This window comes from Xiphias gladius, chromosome 4 (genome assembly GCF_016859285.1).
Source record: "Xiphias gladius isolate SHS-SW01 ecotype Sanya breed wild chromosome 4, ASM1685928v1, whole genome shotgun sequence".
Taxonomy (NCBI): Eukaryota; Metazoa; Chordata; class Actinopteri; order Istiophoriformes; family Xiphiidae; genus Xiphias; species Xiphias gladius.
The window spans coordinates 5,305,223-5,322,019 of record NC_053403.1 but is presented as its reverse complement, the minus strand read 5'-3'; the positions used below and the strand labels follow the sequence as shown (position 1 = coordinate 5,322,019).

Here is a 16,797-nt window from a genome sequence, read left to right as displayed (position 1 = left end):
TGAACTGAAAGTGCAAAAATGCGATATTTTAAGTCTGTACTGTGTTTGATCATTTTCAAGCCAAAATATATTTTCATCAATTTTTATCCGAGTTGAAAAGCATCTGACACAGCATTTAATCCATCATGGGGAATCACTACTCTATCAAAACCAGGGGAAAAAATATTGCACTGGACGGATGGTTTTAATTTCAAAATGGATGGGATTGACAAGTCAAAATAAACAAGAATCGACAGCCATGCTGACAGCTCTGTGAGGTTGTATTTAGGCCCAGCGGTGCTTTAAGCCAATGCTAACTTCGGTATGCTAACATGGTGGCAGCGACGGCGCTTGACAGGCTGATGTCGAGCAGACATGGCGGCCACATGGAGGTGACTCCATCCAATAGTTAGAAAATATTAGAAAATATTCAGAACAACAAAAAGACTTGAGAAAAATGTTTGGTTTATTATGTAAGACAAAACAACAACATGAAAAAGTACACGGGAGTTTTTTAAAAAACAATCTCAATTCAAGCGCCACTTACCCGCTTGTTCTGGAGCTCCCGACCAGTCCTCATCAGAAGATTGTTTGCCCAGTTGCGTTGGGAATGTGGATGTTCCCACTTTCCATGATTCTGAAACATTCTCATCTACATGGATTCAAAAGTTGAGCTTGACAGGTACTTCGTGAAGACTAGTTCAATTTGAATTAAAGAGCAAGACAGAAGAAAGAATGATAGTGACCCTGACAGCAAACAGAGGCAGACAACATGGGGCTCTTATGAATACACCTTTGACAAGGTCAGTGCAGGATGACCTGAAGCATGCTGGGAAAAGTAGTGAAGTCAGGTCAGGCCCTTCACAAAATGTGTATGTGCATTAAGTGTGTGATTGCGTATACGTTTCTTCTTACTCATGCGAATCCTTGATATTGTAAATTCATGACATTCAGACCATTAGTCCAGGATGAATGCAGTTGATAATCAGGCATGTGGCTAATTTATTACAGCCAATTACACTGTGAAGTTGGTTTTCAAAAGAAAGCTGAGAAACTGTTACACTACTATGAACACCATCCTGACTGAACTAATACGCTGCCTGCTGATTATGGGGCACCCATCAAAACAAAATACATTTTTCTTCCAAGAGTTTTTACTTTAAGCAGTGATTTAATGTAGTTTTTACGGTGTGTGGCACTCTCAAATAATTGGAGGAATTTAGGGGATTTGCGTATCAAATTTGTTTAATGTTACGCTTAATTTCTTGATGAATTCGCACTCAGCACCCATTGGCTCATTAAGCTGAGATGGAAGCAGACATTAACCTTGCAGATATTTGTGATGTTACTTTGGAAAATAAACCTCTTAATATTACCCCCCGTGGGTGTAAATTCAGTCTACTTAGCTTCAGTTAGTGAATCCAAGTTAAACGTCACTACTTATGACAGTAGTTAAAGTGGCTTCATTTAAATTACATGAAATCTTTGAAGGAATAGTTGACCAGAATTGAAAGACAGAAAATGTATATTTACAGTAAATTGGGTTAAACGATTAGAGTTTTACCTACACAAGTATCTGTGTATGGCAGAGATTTCACATGGCAGAAATAATCTTATCGGTTGAGTCACCAGAACCAGGAAGAGATCACACCAAAACAGGAAACTCATGCTTGTCTGCTGAGTGTGCATGAGGTGACCGTACCTTATTTCCCTTGTTTCAGTTTTGGCCCCGCTTGTGTGCTCTCAGGGAGTTGGTTGTTTGAAACCTTAGGTGAACTTTGTTTCCATGCAGACAATGATCCGTGTCCTTTTTTTTTTTTTTTTTTTTTCCTTTTCTACACAAACAGGTAAATTATTCACATTCAATCAGAAGTCATTATCATCAACAGCCCTCTTTAGGCTAATGCATCAAGGTCTACTACATTTTTCTTTTGGGCAGTGAATTGATAAAGACTCACACAAAACCTATTAAGTCAGCTCATTGATTGATATACACACAGCAGGGAATAAACAAACACATTTTCTCATTGGCTGTTTATTTTGCCTACATTTTTTCATACCTCTGTACCAACTGTAGAACTTTAAAATGTTTATTGAAGTAAGCATATTTCCCTTAAAACAAACAAGATTTCTTTTGCCCCTAAAATGACTCTTGACACCAATGAACGGCTGATTAAGTAAGATTTTATAATTTTACCACTGCCATCACTTCATGAAAATGTGATTCACGCTAATTGTATTGATAAATTACTGGCAATAATTTCCGTCGCCTCTTACTGTCTCTCCCTCTCCAGACGATGAGCAGTCGTTTTCTCCCCCACGACGTCATCCTCACTGATGCCGTTCTCAGCCTGGATGAGGACTCGGTCCTCTCAACCAATGAGGTGAGTCACTGGTAGCTTACCAACCGTTTGGAACGACATTGACGTTTCACGAACCGGTGAACTGAGACACTGATGCTTTATCAGCAAAATGAGGTGAAGTGGCCTCACTCCCAAGACCCGAGGCCACCAAAACGCTATCATAAAACATCTGCGGTTAGCACCTAAATTACTGAACTGCTCACCGAACAGCTCAAGTAAAGAAACCGATTAACTATGGCTGCCTGCCTAGAAACAGACTGAAAAGATGCACCTTTACTATGTCAAATTGTTGAGTTTCCAGATTTTTCTCTTTTAAACTGAAATGATTGACTGCTAGCTAAGCCCCGCCCTCCCTTACTGACACCGTTGCTACGACAATCAAGCGCTCTGTTCTCGCATGACACGCAGGCAGTTTAAATGATAATGGTGGCAGGTTTACCTATTTACCTATACATTTATAGTAAGTTTTGAAACAGTGAGTACTTGTTTCTGGCAAGAGGTAGACAAAAGCAGCCTCTTATTTCAAATATAACAGTGATAATAATTATACTTTATTTGTATAGCACTTTTCAATACAGGTAACAAACTGCTTCACAACGGTCAATATAAAACAGATCAAATGAACAAAGTAAAATAAAAATTAGATGAAAATAAACATCACACAATAAAAGTTTTTTTTATAAAAATGTGTCTTAAGAAGTGAAATAAAACGGGGAACTGACTCCGCAAGTCTGATCTATTCTGGCACCTTGTTCCAAAGTCCAGGGGCCCTGACAGCAGAGGCCCTGTCTCCTTTGGTTTTCATCCTCGACCTTGGAATGGATAGCAACTCGCTACCAGAGGATGTCAGGACTGCACAGTGGTTCATAGGGGGATAAAAGTTCAGAAATATAGGGAGGGGCCAACCCATGCCTGACCTTAAGAGTAATTAAAATAATTTTTAAAATCAGTCCAAAAATAAACAGGCGACCAGTTCAAAGAATGCTAAAACAGGATTGGTAGGAATGAGTTAGGAGTCGAGCTGCAGCAATTTGAACTAACTGTAGGCGGTGGATTGATTTGAGTGAGACAGGTATGAAGGGAGTTGCAGTAGTCGAAGCGGGAGTAAATAAAAGTGTGGATTGAGCTTCTTCAGTTCTGCGGCTGAAATAAAAGACTAACCCTTGGCAATATTTCTCAAATGATAAAAACACGACTGAACAATTTTCTTTACCTTGGGTTCAAAACACATGTCGTGATCAAAAATTACACCAAGGTTTTCGGCTCAGGGTTTGCCTAATTTGCTGGTTCACCTAGGTGGCTGACAGCTGGTGTCTCAGACCACCTCCTCTGTTTAGTATTAGTTGGTCTGAGACACCAGCTGTCAGCCACCTACAGAGCAGTTCTAAGTTCACTCCCCAGACGGCCGAACACCCATCCACACCAGGACTCGTGTGACCACTCACATGACGGCAGGGTTGGTCAACGACTCACTTGTCACCCTGGCGACCCTCAAGGTGTCGGCGCCCATCCACACCTTGACACATGTGATCCTAACGACTCACGTGATGACCGGGAGGGTCAACGGCTCGTGTGACCTCAACGACTCACAAGTGTCGCCGATCCCCCCAGAGGATATTTACCTTTAGAAGCCTTTCGGATGAGAGGAGAAACGTCCTCAAGAACCTCAAGCAGGTCCAGTTGCCGTCGCCTAGCACTTACAGGATACCGTGACCTGGACAACTCAGAATCTTCACAGACTCGGCAGTTTGACAAAAACCAAAGAAATTCCTTTTGTACTGTAGCACACATTTCTACCATTTACTTTGTTTAGATAAAAAAAACAAGTGCTTAGACGCTCACCAAAAATCCTAAATAAATTCACTTAGAAACAGCTGACTGCACAACATGACTGTGAAAGAGGACAGGGGATCTTAAAACTCTTGCAAGTCTCCAGCCAGTGAAAGCCGGCCTCTGGAAATGTTTTTATAACCAGCTCCAGTCTGGATGGCTTTATGTCACCTAGTGGCAAAAGGTGGGGATGTCTTAACACAGTATTGATCCTTGCTGAAATGAGGCAGTCAGTCCACGTAGAGTCATGAATACCATTCATTATAAATGAATCGCCTCAATCTGCCAAACGGTGCAATGGCCACTGAACTAGAGGTGCAAAATGTGCTTTGCCTTTAAAGGACTGTTACACATGCATCAGATGAAATTAAAAATAGGATGAGTAGAAAGTCTAGCATAGCACAAGAGTTAGACATCAGGCTGAAAACAAAACAAAGAGTTCTGATTACAGACATTACTGTCGAGGCTCAGTGATTTACCCTGCAGCGAGGATCCTTGAAACCCAGTCTTAATTAAATTACTCTGCAATGTGTGCTGTTAGGATAGATCGTGCTAAGATCACATTCTCATAATTTAACATGATCATGAAAGGAGAGGAAAAAGAAAAGAAGGCAGGAAAAGCAGAGAAAGTGAGTAGGGAAAAGAAGAAAAACAGAGAGAAGAGTAATGAACAGAGGGTAAAGAAGTGAAAGAAAAAGGGATATGAAAATATCAGGAAAAGTAGGAGGGATCAAACAAGGAAAAGCAGGCAAGGGAAAGTGAAAGGAAAACCGAAAGAAGAGAGGAAAGAAGTGACCAGGGGAAAAAAGAAAGGTAAAAGAAAAGGGGAAGAAAAAAGCAAACAAAAGGAGAGAACTCAAAAGGAAATTCAAGACTACAGGAGATGAGGAAGGGAGAGTGGACAGGCTGATTGAAAAGGGTATAATGAAAAACGAGGTGCTTTCACGGAGTCAGGATTTTTCTACGAGATCCATTACCTCTGTGTCTGTATCATTACACCGTCAAAACACAGGGTACCTCTTTGATTAAAATCTCACTCGTTACTTATGAGAGAGGATCTGAAACGCCCCAGTGGATTGTTACACTGACACTTGTTTTAGAACAAATTAGAAACCAGTGAATTGTCTAAAGAGAGGAAATAATGTTTTTATTCCCCCTCTTTTAATCAATACTTGAACATGTTAGCAGAGTCAGAAGTTTGCCTCGTTGAGCTCTCTGAAACCACTGAAATATGAAAAAAGAAGAGGCACACTGATTTACCGGGTTGATACAAATTTAAAGGTAAATGCACACGTGCATCCGATGTTTGTCCATGAGGTCTGATGTATGTTGTTTTTTTTATTTCAGAGGATTTCATTTTGTTTTTAATTTAGGCTCTACTGTGTGTCAGTAGTTTTGTGTGATCAAGGTGTTGTTCTGACACTTTGTACAATCGCAAAACCGAATAAAAGCTTGTCTTGGCCCAAAAACATGCAAAATATAAACCCACTCATACTGTATCCTGTAGATTAGTATTGAATGTTTGAAACTGTTAACAGCTACACTTTGGACATGATGGTCAAAGAAAAAACATACAGAGTCTTTAATGTCGTTCCAAAATAACGGCCTCAGTCAAAGTGGCTTCCGGAGTTAGTTGAGGTTAGATCATCTATAAGTTAAGTTCTTCAGAAAGTAAACATTGTCTTTCTATTTATGGTCTCATTTATGGTCTCCTCAGTCAATATTCTGAGCAGTTTTTGCTTATAAAATATAGTCAATATATTACAGGTGATAAGTCTTAACATTTATTCTCATACCACTACCAAGCTAATAGAGCTATTATTTTTTTTATCTTCATTCAGTGTATTTTCATAAAGTTTATACATTTAAAAAGACTCATTACCCTCCCAACTTGAGACCCGCAAATATATCGAAAAATTTTGCAAATAACGTCGCCCGTATTGACACATTTGTTAGAAAAAGTTCCCTCTGTGTTAAACAGCCGACACTCTAATGATCAAGAACAGCTCGTGTGTGATGCTAAATTAGAGCGCCTACTCTAAGAGTCAATACAAGCACTGCAGATTTTCAGTGAGTAAAACATGTGGTAATGGATTGTGAGGCCCAATGAGCCCGCGAGATCCAATATAGCTTTAAACTCTGAGACGTTTTATTGATCCGAGCAATGCAGGGTTCACCTTTGCGATGGTAAGGGGGGATCCCAGTTACAATTTGTGGCACCGCAATGCGAGCGAGTCTCTACAGCTAAACTTTTATGGGCACACGGCTTGTTTTTTCAAAAACCAGAGCAAGAAGAAGAAGAAGAAGAAGATGTCAGAGAGACAGAGAGGAATCATAAAGAGGAAGTGAAGTGACTCTTTGCCGTGCTCACTACCCCGTTCCCCTAATTGCCCTTTTTAACATGGTGAGGGGATTTATTGAAAAGAGATGAAATATGTCAAGTGAGTGAAAATGTGCAAGACAGCCCATTACACTTTTATTAGGGCTTTTCATATTCTAATACCTCAGTGGAAGAATGGCTGTGCCAATTTCATAATTACATTGTTTCAGCTCATTAAATGTATGGTTATTCCATGAAGAGAGATTAGAGAGGGGGAATACGACTGAAAGAGCCCGACAAAGCTTTCGCCCCTCATTGGGCAGCCAAGCATGCGGCAGCGCTATGCCCTTTCGAAGACATTTTCAATATGGTGGATATGGAAATAGTGTTCCAGCAGCAAATAGCTGAATTGTGATCGTCTTCTCATTTAAAGGCATGACTATGTAGTCACTGGGTTTCAGCTATTTTTAAAGCAATTATAATTAAAATCAGCATGCAGGGTTTTCAATAGAAGAACATAACATTATTTAAATTGCCTTTTTTTTTTTTTTTACCTACCTGCTTTATTTTAATTTAAAGCTGACATTTTCCAATACTTTAAGCCACAGTGTCTTACTATGACAATTTCCCTAAAAAATAGAGTTTTCACTCCTTTCGTCAACATTTCAAGCGTCCAGTATTAGAGAAGAGAGATTTTGTGAAATGGTGTTGAGTCACAATTGCAAAGCAGCGGTTGTATATCACCCTCTGTTAAAAAAAAAGAAAAAAAAGAAAAGAAAGCATGATACATTTTGATACATTTCAGTTTGTGAATGTATGGAAAATATTTGTATGTGTACAAAAACATTAAAAATAAACTAAATAGAATATGAGCACAAATGGTTACACAAAGACTCAAAGACAAATGACTTTCTTTTGTGAACATCTGAGTACAAATTCAAAGCAGAAAACTGTGTGTGACGCTCAAAGTTCCAACACTGTGTGTGACACTTAAGTCTCACACACACACACAAAATCAAAAAATTTAATTGCAACCCATTTGACCATCATTTGGGCCCATACTTTTTTTTTTTTAAACCAAGCTCCAAGTCGGATTGGGGACCAAAAAATGCTTTTACAACATACATATATATATATATGTATATATGTATGTATGTGTGTATATGTATAAATATATGTGTATATATATGTATATGTATATGTATATATATGTATATATATATATATATGTATATGTATATATGCATATGTATATATATATATATGTATATATATATATATGTAACCGTGGTTGTGAGGTGTTTACCCCCTTAGCCTCCTGATGAGCCACGGGAAACTTCGATGTATGCGTCGATTAACCTTCACATTCAAGTAGACGCAACCTAAATTCTAATCCTAAACATGTATGCCACGCACAAAATGTGCATGTTGGTAGTATTTAGTGTGACCTGTTTGGAGGTTCTGGGGCGTGGTAGTAGACCATGGTCTTGTGGTGTAGCATAGAATGCCAACACAGTATTTAAAACTTTCATAAAAGGAGCCGTGAGCAATAAATGAAAGAAACTGTGGGGAAAGTTGACACCACGTAATTTTGGGAGACTGGCAGTTTGAAAGGACAGAGTATTCTATTTAAGTGTTAGAGAAAAACCAAGAAAAAGCGAGAAAAACGCTTTAAGAGCCATCCAGACAAGACATAATGACGCACCACCGAGAGTACCTGGTGAGGAGAGCTATAATTCAAAAGATGTTGCAGATGACAACCCTGCGATAGCCGCTTGTAACCGCACTGTAGAGCTCGCGCCCCAGCTGGCCGTCTTGGATCCCACTGAGGCTGTTGGTAAAACTTCATCAAAGCCGCAGCACTCCAGACCTGCTGGACGCAAACTCAGTTTAAGACACATTTTCCTCACTTTATCACCTTGAAATCAGATGGAGGTGGGTAGCGAAAGCACTGCAGTGGCATCACTCCAGGGGGAGCAAAGCAGAAGGACAGAAAACACGACTTTTCAAAACACATTGGAAAAGATCACATAGTGACGGAGAACAAGGGCTCGAAAATATGAATTAACTCCTTTTCATCTCGTTACGTTGGACATGCTAAATCCAAATGTCGGGAGAGATTTGCAACAGATCTATTGCTGGATTTACCCTCTGCTCCTTGGATCAATTTTGGCCTTGTAGAACCTATTAGGATGTATTACACACACGCACGCACACGTACAGAAACACACACACACACATCCACTTCACATTATAAGGATCCTTCTTAGCTCTGACGGCACAATTATATTTGCATGATATCGTTAATCCTTTCTGTGGAGACATCTGACACATTTTTACATATAAACACGTGTGCAGGCACGCACACGCGCACACACTGCATACCCAGAGCTGACACATCCGTTCTTCAGGGGTTACACTGAGAATGGCAGCTCCAACCTTTCTCTCGGCTTAGTGCCGGCGCTCTACAGTAATTGCTCGTGCGATTCATGACAGAAGCCGCGAGGTATCGCTAAAGAACATCCACTTTCGGCGCTTCCCTCCCCGACTCTTCCCTCCCCGACTCTTCCCTCTACCTCTGCCATTCTGGTAATTAATTTTCCCCCTCGGCTCCTGAGATGGTGTGTGCGCATGAGTGTGTATTACCAAGTATTTCACTGTGTGCTGATCCCCTTAATCTCTGGTGTGTCTGCCCCTACGTCTCAGTGGTGTTTTTGGAATTCAAAAGAGGGTCCTTCTCGGGGAGCTCCAGTTTCTTCAAGGTCACCGGGCGCTCCGCAGAGCTCCACGAGACATGTCTTCTTTATGGGGATGTGGGGAACCTTAGAGGGATACAGAGCAAGAGAGACATGGTCCATTCTGGTACCTGCTAGAAGGATGTGCAGCTCCGTAGGTGATGACCACCCTCTCGGCACATTGATGCATTAGAGAATCAAACATTTTTGAAGCATTGGGATTGGTGGCAATTCAGAATTTGAAGAATTTGAAATAAGCTGTTGTATTTCTTTCCGGGGAGAGTCCCTGAAACTCAGATTTACCGCTTCTCGAGCAATGCCGAAATTTAGGTTCAGGAATCCCGGTGGGACCAAAAGCAGAGGCCTGTAACAATGGCTACACCTTAAGTTACAGGTTTGTTAAGTTACAGTATTGGAAAAGGCCTTAAATTTATTTATTTTTTAAAGTTAGCTTTACTTGGAAAGCTACAGCTACATGTAATTTAAAAAAACAGACAAACTTCAGTGTCAGATTTGTGCAGAATAAATGATGGACAACTTTATTTAACACTGAATTTGACCACGGTGGTAGAATTTTTTTGTATGTCCAAAAAATTTACTTGAACCAACACTGAATATATTTTAACCTGGCTTGATCCCAGACCTCTGTAACTCAACACTTCCTGCAGCTCCCTTACAATAAAGGCTATAATCTGCCATTTTCATTGGAAGGCTTTTATACTAAACTGATTTCTGAGAACTGTTGTTGATAGATTCTAATATGCGGTCAAAATGTTTCACAAGCCCTGGTCTAGAGACGACACGAATAAGACTAAATAAAAAATAAACCTCACCTGATCAAGCCTGAGGAAATTAGTAGAAATTAGAGGTCAGCCAATTTTAAAGCTCTTGCTTTAAACAGTTTCAAGAGAAACTGTTTTTGTAGATACTTGTGAATGTGAATTGATGGGGACTTTTCAGTCGGGAGGAAAATGCTCAAAATGTTGAAATGCTCTTGGTTAGGCTGTGAGGAGGCAGGGAGGGCGTTGTTTAGAAGATGTCCTCGCTGGCTCGGCAGGCTAAATGCCATTTGGTAGCCATTCTGAATAAGCTGTTTTTGGTTGTTTGCCTCTTCTAAAGCCTGTTTAAATTCCGATGAGTTCCTCTATATTTTGAATAAACTAGCTAGATAACCTCTTTACCTTACTTTGCGTTTTTTCTCTCGTCGCCTTTCCTCTTCCCCCTTCCTCCTTCCTAACTATATCTTCTCCTCTTCCTTTTCTCCATTTTTCTTTCTTTTTGTCACCTATTATCTCTATTTACTCCTGTAAATCATCTTTTTTATTTTTCCAAACGACCTCCTCTTCCCTTCTCTTCTCTGCCCTCTTTCTCTCCTTCCTGCTACCCCAGGTGGATTTTGCCTTCACCGTATGGCAAAGTTTTCCGGAGCGTATCGTAGGTTATCCGGCACGGAGCCACTACTGGGACAGTTCCAAATCCCGCTGGGGCTACACCTCCAAGTGGACCAACGACTACTCCATGGTCCTTACAGGGGCAGCTTTCTACCACAGGTACAGAAGCCACACGATCTCCTGCCGATCAGCGAAGAACTGCAGTTGCTTCACTGGTCACAGAAAATTGCTTTTCATTTTTAAATACGTTCAAATGATCAACAATGAGAATGTGGGAATTACAATGTAAGGAACTCAGAACGACTTCCTGTGGATGCAGTGAAGTCAGGCGAACCTACAGAATGCATAAAATCTGATTCCATGCCTTACATTTAAAGATGCATTTAAATATTTTTAACCTACATAGCAATACTTTACTCTTAACACTTATTATAAATTCTGTCCCATTTCATCTCGTCCTCGCTAATATTTTCTAGCTGGCACGAAAGATCTGCCTTTCACTCATTACCTCCGTCAAGGAGGTCATGTTTTCACCAGTGTCTGTTTGTTTGTTTATGCGTCAACAGGATTACACAAAAGCCACTGAACCAAATTGCACCGCACTTCGGGGAGGGATGGGGCATGGGCCAGGGAAGAACCCATTAAATTTAGTGGCGGATCCGGATCATTTACTATGAAATTGAATTTTTTTTTTTTTTTTTCTCTGACGTCTGGTGTATATTGTCTGACATTGGCCTTGGCGGAGGTCTGCGCTCTGCTGAATGCCGTTCTGGTTCCAACGTCATTTTCTGAAACTGCAGCACTATGGCTGTATTTAGTCTGTTGACTACTATACGATAAACGTGCTTTTGTGATTTTCAGCTCACTATAAAACTGGATGGTGTGTTTCAGTAGGCATGAAACGCAGTTAAATGAAAATGTAAAATAAGAATGTATTTGATCTAAATTGATGATGTGCCAAACTTTATAATGAAGTCAAGTCCCTTTTTGGTGCAGTTTAGTCTGAATAAGTTGTCGGGTTGATCTGCTCCAACTTCAAAGAAGTTATTATTTCTTCTCCACAGGATACAAACCACATTAAAAGTCATCTCCCACCACTCACATTTTATTTTTTTACCGAGGTAATAGAACAGGAAATTAGATAATATGATCTTTCTCCTCCTCTCTGTTATCTCATAAAATGAATGTCAAAAAACACAAAGCTAGGACTGAAAGGAAAAAAAACCAAAGTATTAAGCGGAGCGGAGAAGAGTGTTGCTCTCTGAAGGGATTTGAAGCATCTTGTCATGCAGACGAACAGCTCTCTCATTGTTCTATTGTTAGGACGCTCAGTGCAACTCTTTAGTCCTTTTGTTGCTTAGAATTCTCAAATGCCAACGCAAGGCGGAAAAAAATGAGTCAGAGACTGAGAAGGAAAGGTGGTAGGTGAGCAGAGTGTGTGAGGGACGGCAGACCTTGGCGAGGAGGTAGCAGAGTTGACAGTGATCTAGTGCTCCCACGCTGCCGAGGGTGCAACACAGCGACCATACAGAGCAGAACAGAATCAAATATCCTCATCTGTCTTTCTTCCCCTACGTGTGTGCACGTCAGGTACTACCACTACCTGTTCACCCACCTCGTCCCGGCCAGCCTGCTGACCATGGTGGACGGCATGGCGAATTGCGAGGACATCCTGATGAACTTCCTGGTTTCGGCCGTTACCAAGCAACCGCCAATCAAAGTCACACAGAAGAAGCAGTACAAGGAAACCATGATGACCCAGGTGGGGTTGTCTCGCGCATGGCCGTGTTTGTAACTGAGACTGTTTGTTTGCGGTCACGGTGCGGCACAAGGGGCTGATCAAGCTACGAGCTAACTGAATGTTTCACTTAAGAAATCTCTCCTAAAAGAGGGGTGGGGGTTAAAGGCAAAAAAAAAAAGTCAGCCGTAGTCAGACTATCCATCAGTTTCTTCTTAGACACTGCATGATACAATTAGTCATTAACGCTCTGTGCATTTTGCTCTTTGATTATAACTTTTGCTTACACGTAGTGGCTGCGGTGGCAATTATGCGATAAATGGCTCGCAAGTCCCCCGTCGATCCTTCTCTTATAAGGTCCCCTGGGGAGATCAGTGTTTTATTAACAGAATGCAACATTCCCCCCGAGGTCTGACAAGCCTGTTGAAGTGCGTTCCTTCCTCATGAAATATTTGCAAAGCGGACTTTTTCGAACAGTTTGGAGCGTGTATCTTTTGCATCAACGATTGCCAGCTAGAAAAATCTTCTTCTCCCCCGCATTTTGATGGCGCACTGTTACATTTTCCTGGTTCATTCCTGCCACCGGCCGCCGATCGGTGAAGCGGTGCGAGGACCACCGGCAGGATTGCGCGTCACCGGGGTCCTGGTGCCTGAGCTAGGAGAGAGCACGAGGTACAGACAGAATTATCAGAGTGTTGCTTCTTTTTTGCTTCACCTTCCGGAGCGTTTGACATTGGTTTAAAGAGACTGGAAAGGCCAATATGTTTTAGAGAAAATAGATTAATTCCCTGACTCCCTTCTTATAAATGGAAAAGGAGATGAAGAGAGGTTCACTTCTCCTTGTGTTTTATAAACGGCGGTGGAGAAGCTTTAGGCTACATGCAGCCCTGACCTTCTCTTTGGAAGATCCCTATATGAGCATGTTTGGTGTGTTTTTGTGTGTGTGTGTGTGTGTGTGTGTGTGTGTGTGTGCGCGTGTATGTGCGCGTGTGTGTGTGTGCGCACATGCTTTGTGTGGCCAGCACTATGTCAGGTTCTGATTGATGGCCTCACCACAGGCAGGACGATGACTCAGCAGTATGGACTCAGTGATTAATGTCTTAATTGTGAAGGCAGGATGGCAAACCAAGATTTACTCCCTCCTTCCCTCGCGCTTTCTTTCTTTTTTTTCTTTTTTTTTTTGAGCGTCTCTCTTTTCCTTCCTCCCCCTCTCTCACCCCTGATTTGTTACTTTGCTTCAAGCAATAGCAGATATGCATTTAACATGGAGGAGGTGGAAGAAGCGGACATCTTTTGGGAAACTTTGACCAGTGAAATAAAGTTTTGATGAGGTAACAGAAGTCGTGACTGATATTTTAGAGAGCCCTTTTTTTTTTTTTATTTAGAGAAGAGAAGAGATGTTTCATTAAAACTGAAAAACCATTTCTTTGACTTGATTTTTTTTCATTATTCCACCTAAACCCACCCCACTACCTTCCTAAGCATCAGGATGAATCTGCTCCAGTTCCACACCCCCGTGCCACAGGTTATCAAAGGCGGTTGCTCCACCTCATACACCCCTCTCTCCAATTGATCTGCCCGCAGCCAAACGGTGCCCAGCCCTCATCCCTTCCGCCGCCGTTGTCCGTCTCAGATGGCCAGGTGATGCTAGTCGTCCAGTAGCTTTTCAGGAGGCTTCAAAATGCTTCAACTATTGCGGGGGAAGAACAACACATGCACGGTTCCAGAAGCAGCAGAGATGCCTGTTATCCCAATGACATATTGGAACCATAGCTGTACTCCCGCTCAGATAATGCTGGATAATGCTTTTGAAACTTCTCTTTCAACATCACGAGACCCTTCCAGACTCAGGGACAAGCTTATAACGATGCAGATGGATCCCCCGATGTTATACTAGATAAAACACTACATTTAAAGGCCACCGGTCTAGTCTTCTAAAACTGACTTATTGTGTTGAGCCAAATGTCAGTACAACAAGGCAGGTTGGTCGTAAAAGTCGCACCAAGGACTCAATGTCGTCCTGTGCTAAAAACGGGTGTGACATGAAACATGCAAAACCTTAAAACCAGTTACGCAATTTTCAGTCAGTTGCAGCCTGTTTTGCCCTGCAAAACTCGTAATGTGTCCCATGGCTGTGCTCGCGGCGTGAGTTTACCCGGACCAACATACTGACTGACGGACAGCGTGAGTTCAGCAGTACTTCCTGACAATATGTGAGAGAGACCTAGTTTGTGTGTTTTCTACCAGTCGGACTGTTTTTCGCTGCTCTTTGCTGGCGTGTCAACAACCACTCAGGGGATTCCCACCGAGTGAACCAGCTGGTCCAGTCAACCAGCTCTGTCAGCATGATGAACCTGGATCCTCTGGCGGACTAGGTGGTGAAAACAAATAGTGAGAAATGGGTTTTTACTGTGAGCAAAACTTCCCGTCCGCGTCCTGACGGGGTGTCCATGATAAGGTGGAGCTTCACCATCAGAAGGGGCACCTCTCCTGCACCGTCTGGGAGGCTGAAAATTCCCCCGCCCTGTCAGTGGCTAATAAGTAGGCACACAGAATGTCATAGGCAATACGTCGACGTGTAAGTCTTTATGTGGGGTACGGACAATCAAAGTACTTAAAGTTTGATGCTACAATCGGAGACAAGCGGCAGTCATGATTTAAACATCTCGACATCAGCTACGAGAAGACACAGCTCTAGGAACTAATTACAGAGAGGAAAAAGAAAGCCGGGTTCAGATGCATCACATCAAAGCAGCCCTTCGTAACTGACAGTTAACAAGCAGTTTGAGCTTGTTACTCAGTATTTTTTTCTGTTTTGTTTTTTTTTTGTTTTTTTCCCCCACTTTAGTAACTCTTCATTAAAGGACATGATGTACAATACAGAGAACAAAATGCCGGGGTGGATTTAAAGACCGAGTACAGAGAAGACAGAAAGAAGCTCTGGGAGCTATTTCGATTGATTACCGCAAGCCTGTTCTGGCTGTCTGCTGTGTTAGCCATTAGGAAAAGGATTGTTGTCAGCATCCCCTTGCTATGACATCGTTACCTGCTACAGAGCTGTGCTCACTGCTTTCCTCACTTTGCTCTAATACATCCATCCTCTCCCTCTCCATGATTTCCATCGCTGTTTCTTTAAACCAAGGGCTCCAAGGCTTCTCGGTGGGCCGACCCCGACCACTTCACCCAGCGGCAGACCTGCATGAACGCCTTCAGCCACTGGCTCGGCATCATGCCCCTGGTGCACTCCCAGATGAGGCTGGACCCCGTGTTGTTCAGGGACCAGGTTTCCATCCTGAGGAAGAAATACAGGGACATCGAGAGGCTGTGATTGCACAAGGATACATGCCAAATCGCTGACCGAGAGAGAGGAAGTAAGTGAGGCAGCGAGGTGTGCGTGTATGTGTGTGTGTTCTTCTGTTTCCTGTTTGAGAGGTGATGGCAAGAATATACACGCCGAATGCGAACACTTGTGAGACTATAAAGGAGAACTCACACATGCACTGGACATAAAAACGATAAAGCACCGAGGTAAGCATAAGGCATTTAACTGCGCATTTCTATTGAAAAAACCCCACTGATTGTGAAGGCGTGGTCGATATCAGTGGTTAACTGTGCATACCCGCCACCTGTGGCAGTACTCGTAAATACGAATGCATGGATACACATGCAACAACGACCTGGACACGTTCGAGGCAGTCCTGACCACAGACATACAGTATGTGTTGCATGGTTTGAAAAAGACAGCTGTTAAAAGGACCTGAAAAATGTAACGTGTTCCAATTTTTTTTTTTTTTTTTTTTTTAAATCTAAGAGATATGTTTATTGTGGACATCAGCCAGTTGGCAGTAGAGGAGTATGCAGTATAATGTTGGCAAAAAGTTTAAAGAGATATATGAGTTATAGGTTGTATTCATAAAGTCTAAAGTCAAAGGAAGCACTGCTCGGGGTTGTGTGTGTACGGTACAGACACACGTCTGGGTGGTGGATAAAAGGGACAAACTGTAGTTTCGGAGACGGGCCGAATGACAGCTGCTACCCCAAAACACCCAGAGACGATGGCAATATATGCCTCTTGCATACTGTTGTAAATTTTCTGCAGCAATTCCTGTCTGTATGAAGCAAATAAAAAATAAAATAAAGTTATGTTACAAGGCAAGAGTCCGGGTCTCAGCTCTGTTTTTTTTTTTTTTCTTTTAACAAAATTCTATCCTTCCTGACTTCTCCTGATTCCAGGTGGAATTTCTACTTCACCTTGTTCTGTTTTTTTTCTGATCTCGGGTTTGCTTTGTTGTTGTTTTTTTCATTTAAGGATCAAAGAATCAAATCAGTGGCATTTTTGTCTCGCCGTATTGATCCCTTCGCGTAAACGCTGGCTCCTCTGCCCTCGCTGTGCATGTAGGTGCACGGCGATGCAGCGAACTGAACGCGGATGAAGACGGGA

General features: G+C 42.0%; 1 protein-coding gene across 2 annotated transcripts in view; it reads left to right on the top strand.

Annotated features, from left to right (window-relative positions):
* Positions 1–16,128, top strand: part of LOC120788958 (exostosin-1) — a 225,365-nt gene extending 209,237 nt beyond the window's left edge. For both annotated transcript variants that reach the window (XM_040125286.1, XM_040125285.1), the window contains 4 exons: positions 2,274–2,363; positions 10,617–10,777; positions 12,209–12,380; positions 15,499–16,128. In XM_040125286.1, the coding sequence (XP_039981220.1) occupies positions 2,274–2,363; positions 10,617–10,777; positions 12,209–12,380; positions 15,499–15,684 (609 nt within the window). In that variant the 3' untranslated portion in view covers positions 15,685–16,128. The remainder of the gene's footprint in view (positions 1–2,273; positions 2,364–10,616; positions 10,778–12,208; positions 12,381–15,498) is intronic.
* The last annotated feature ends 669 nt before the right edge of the window (positions 16,129–16,797 follow it).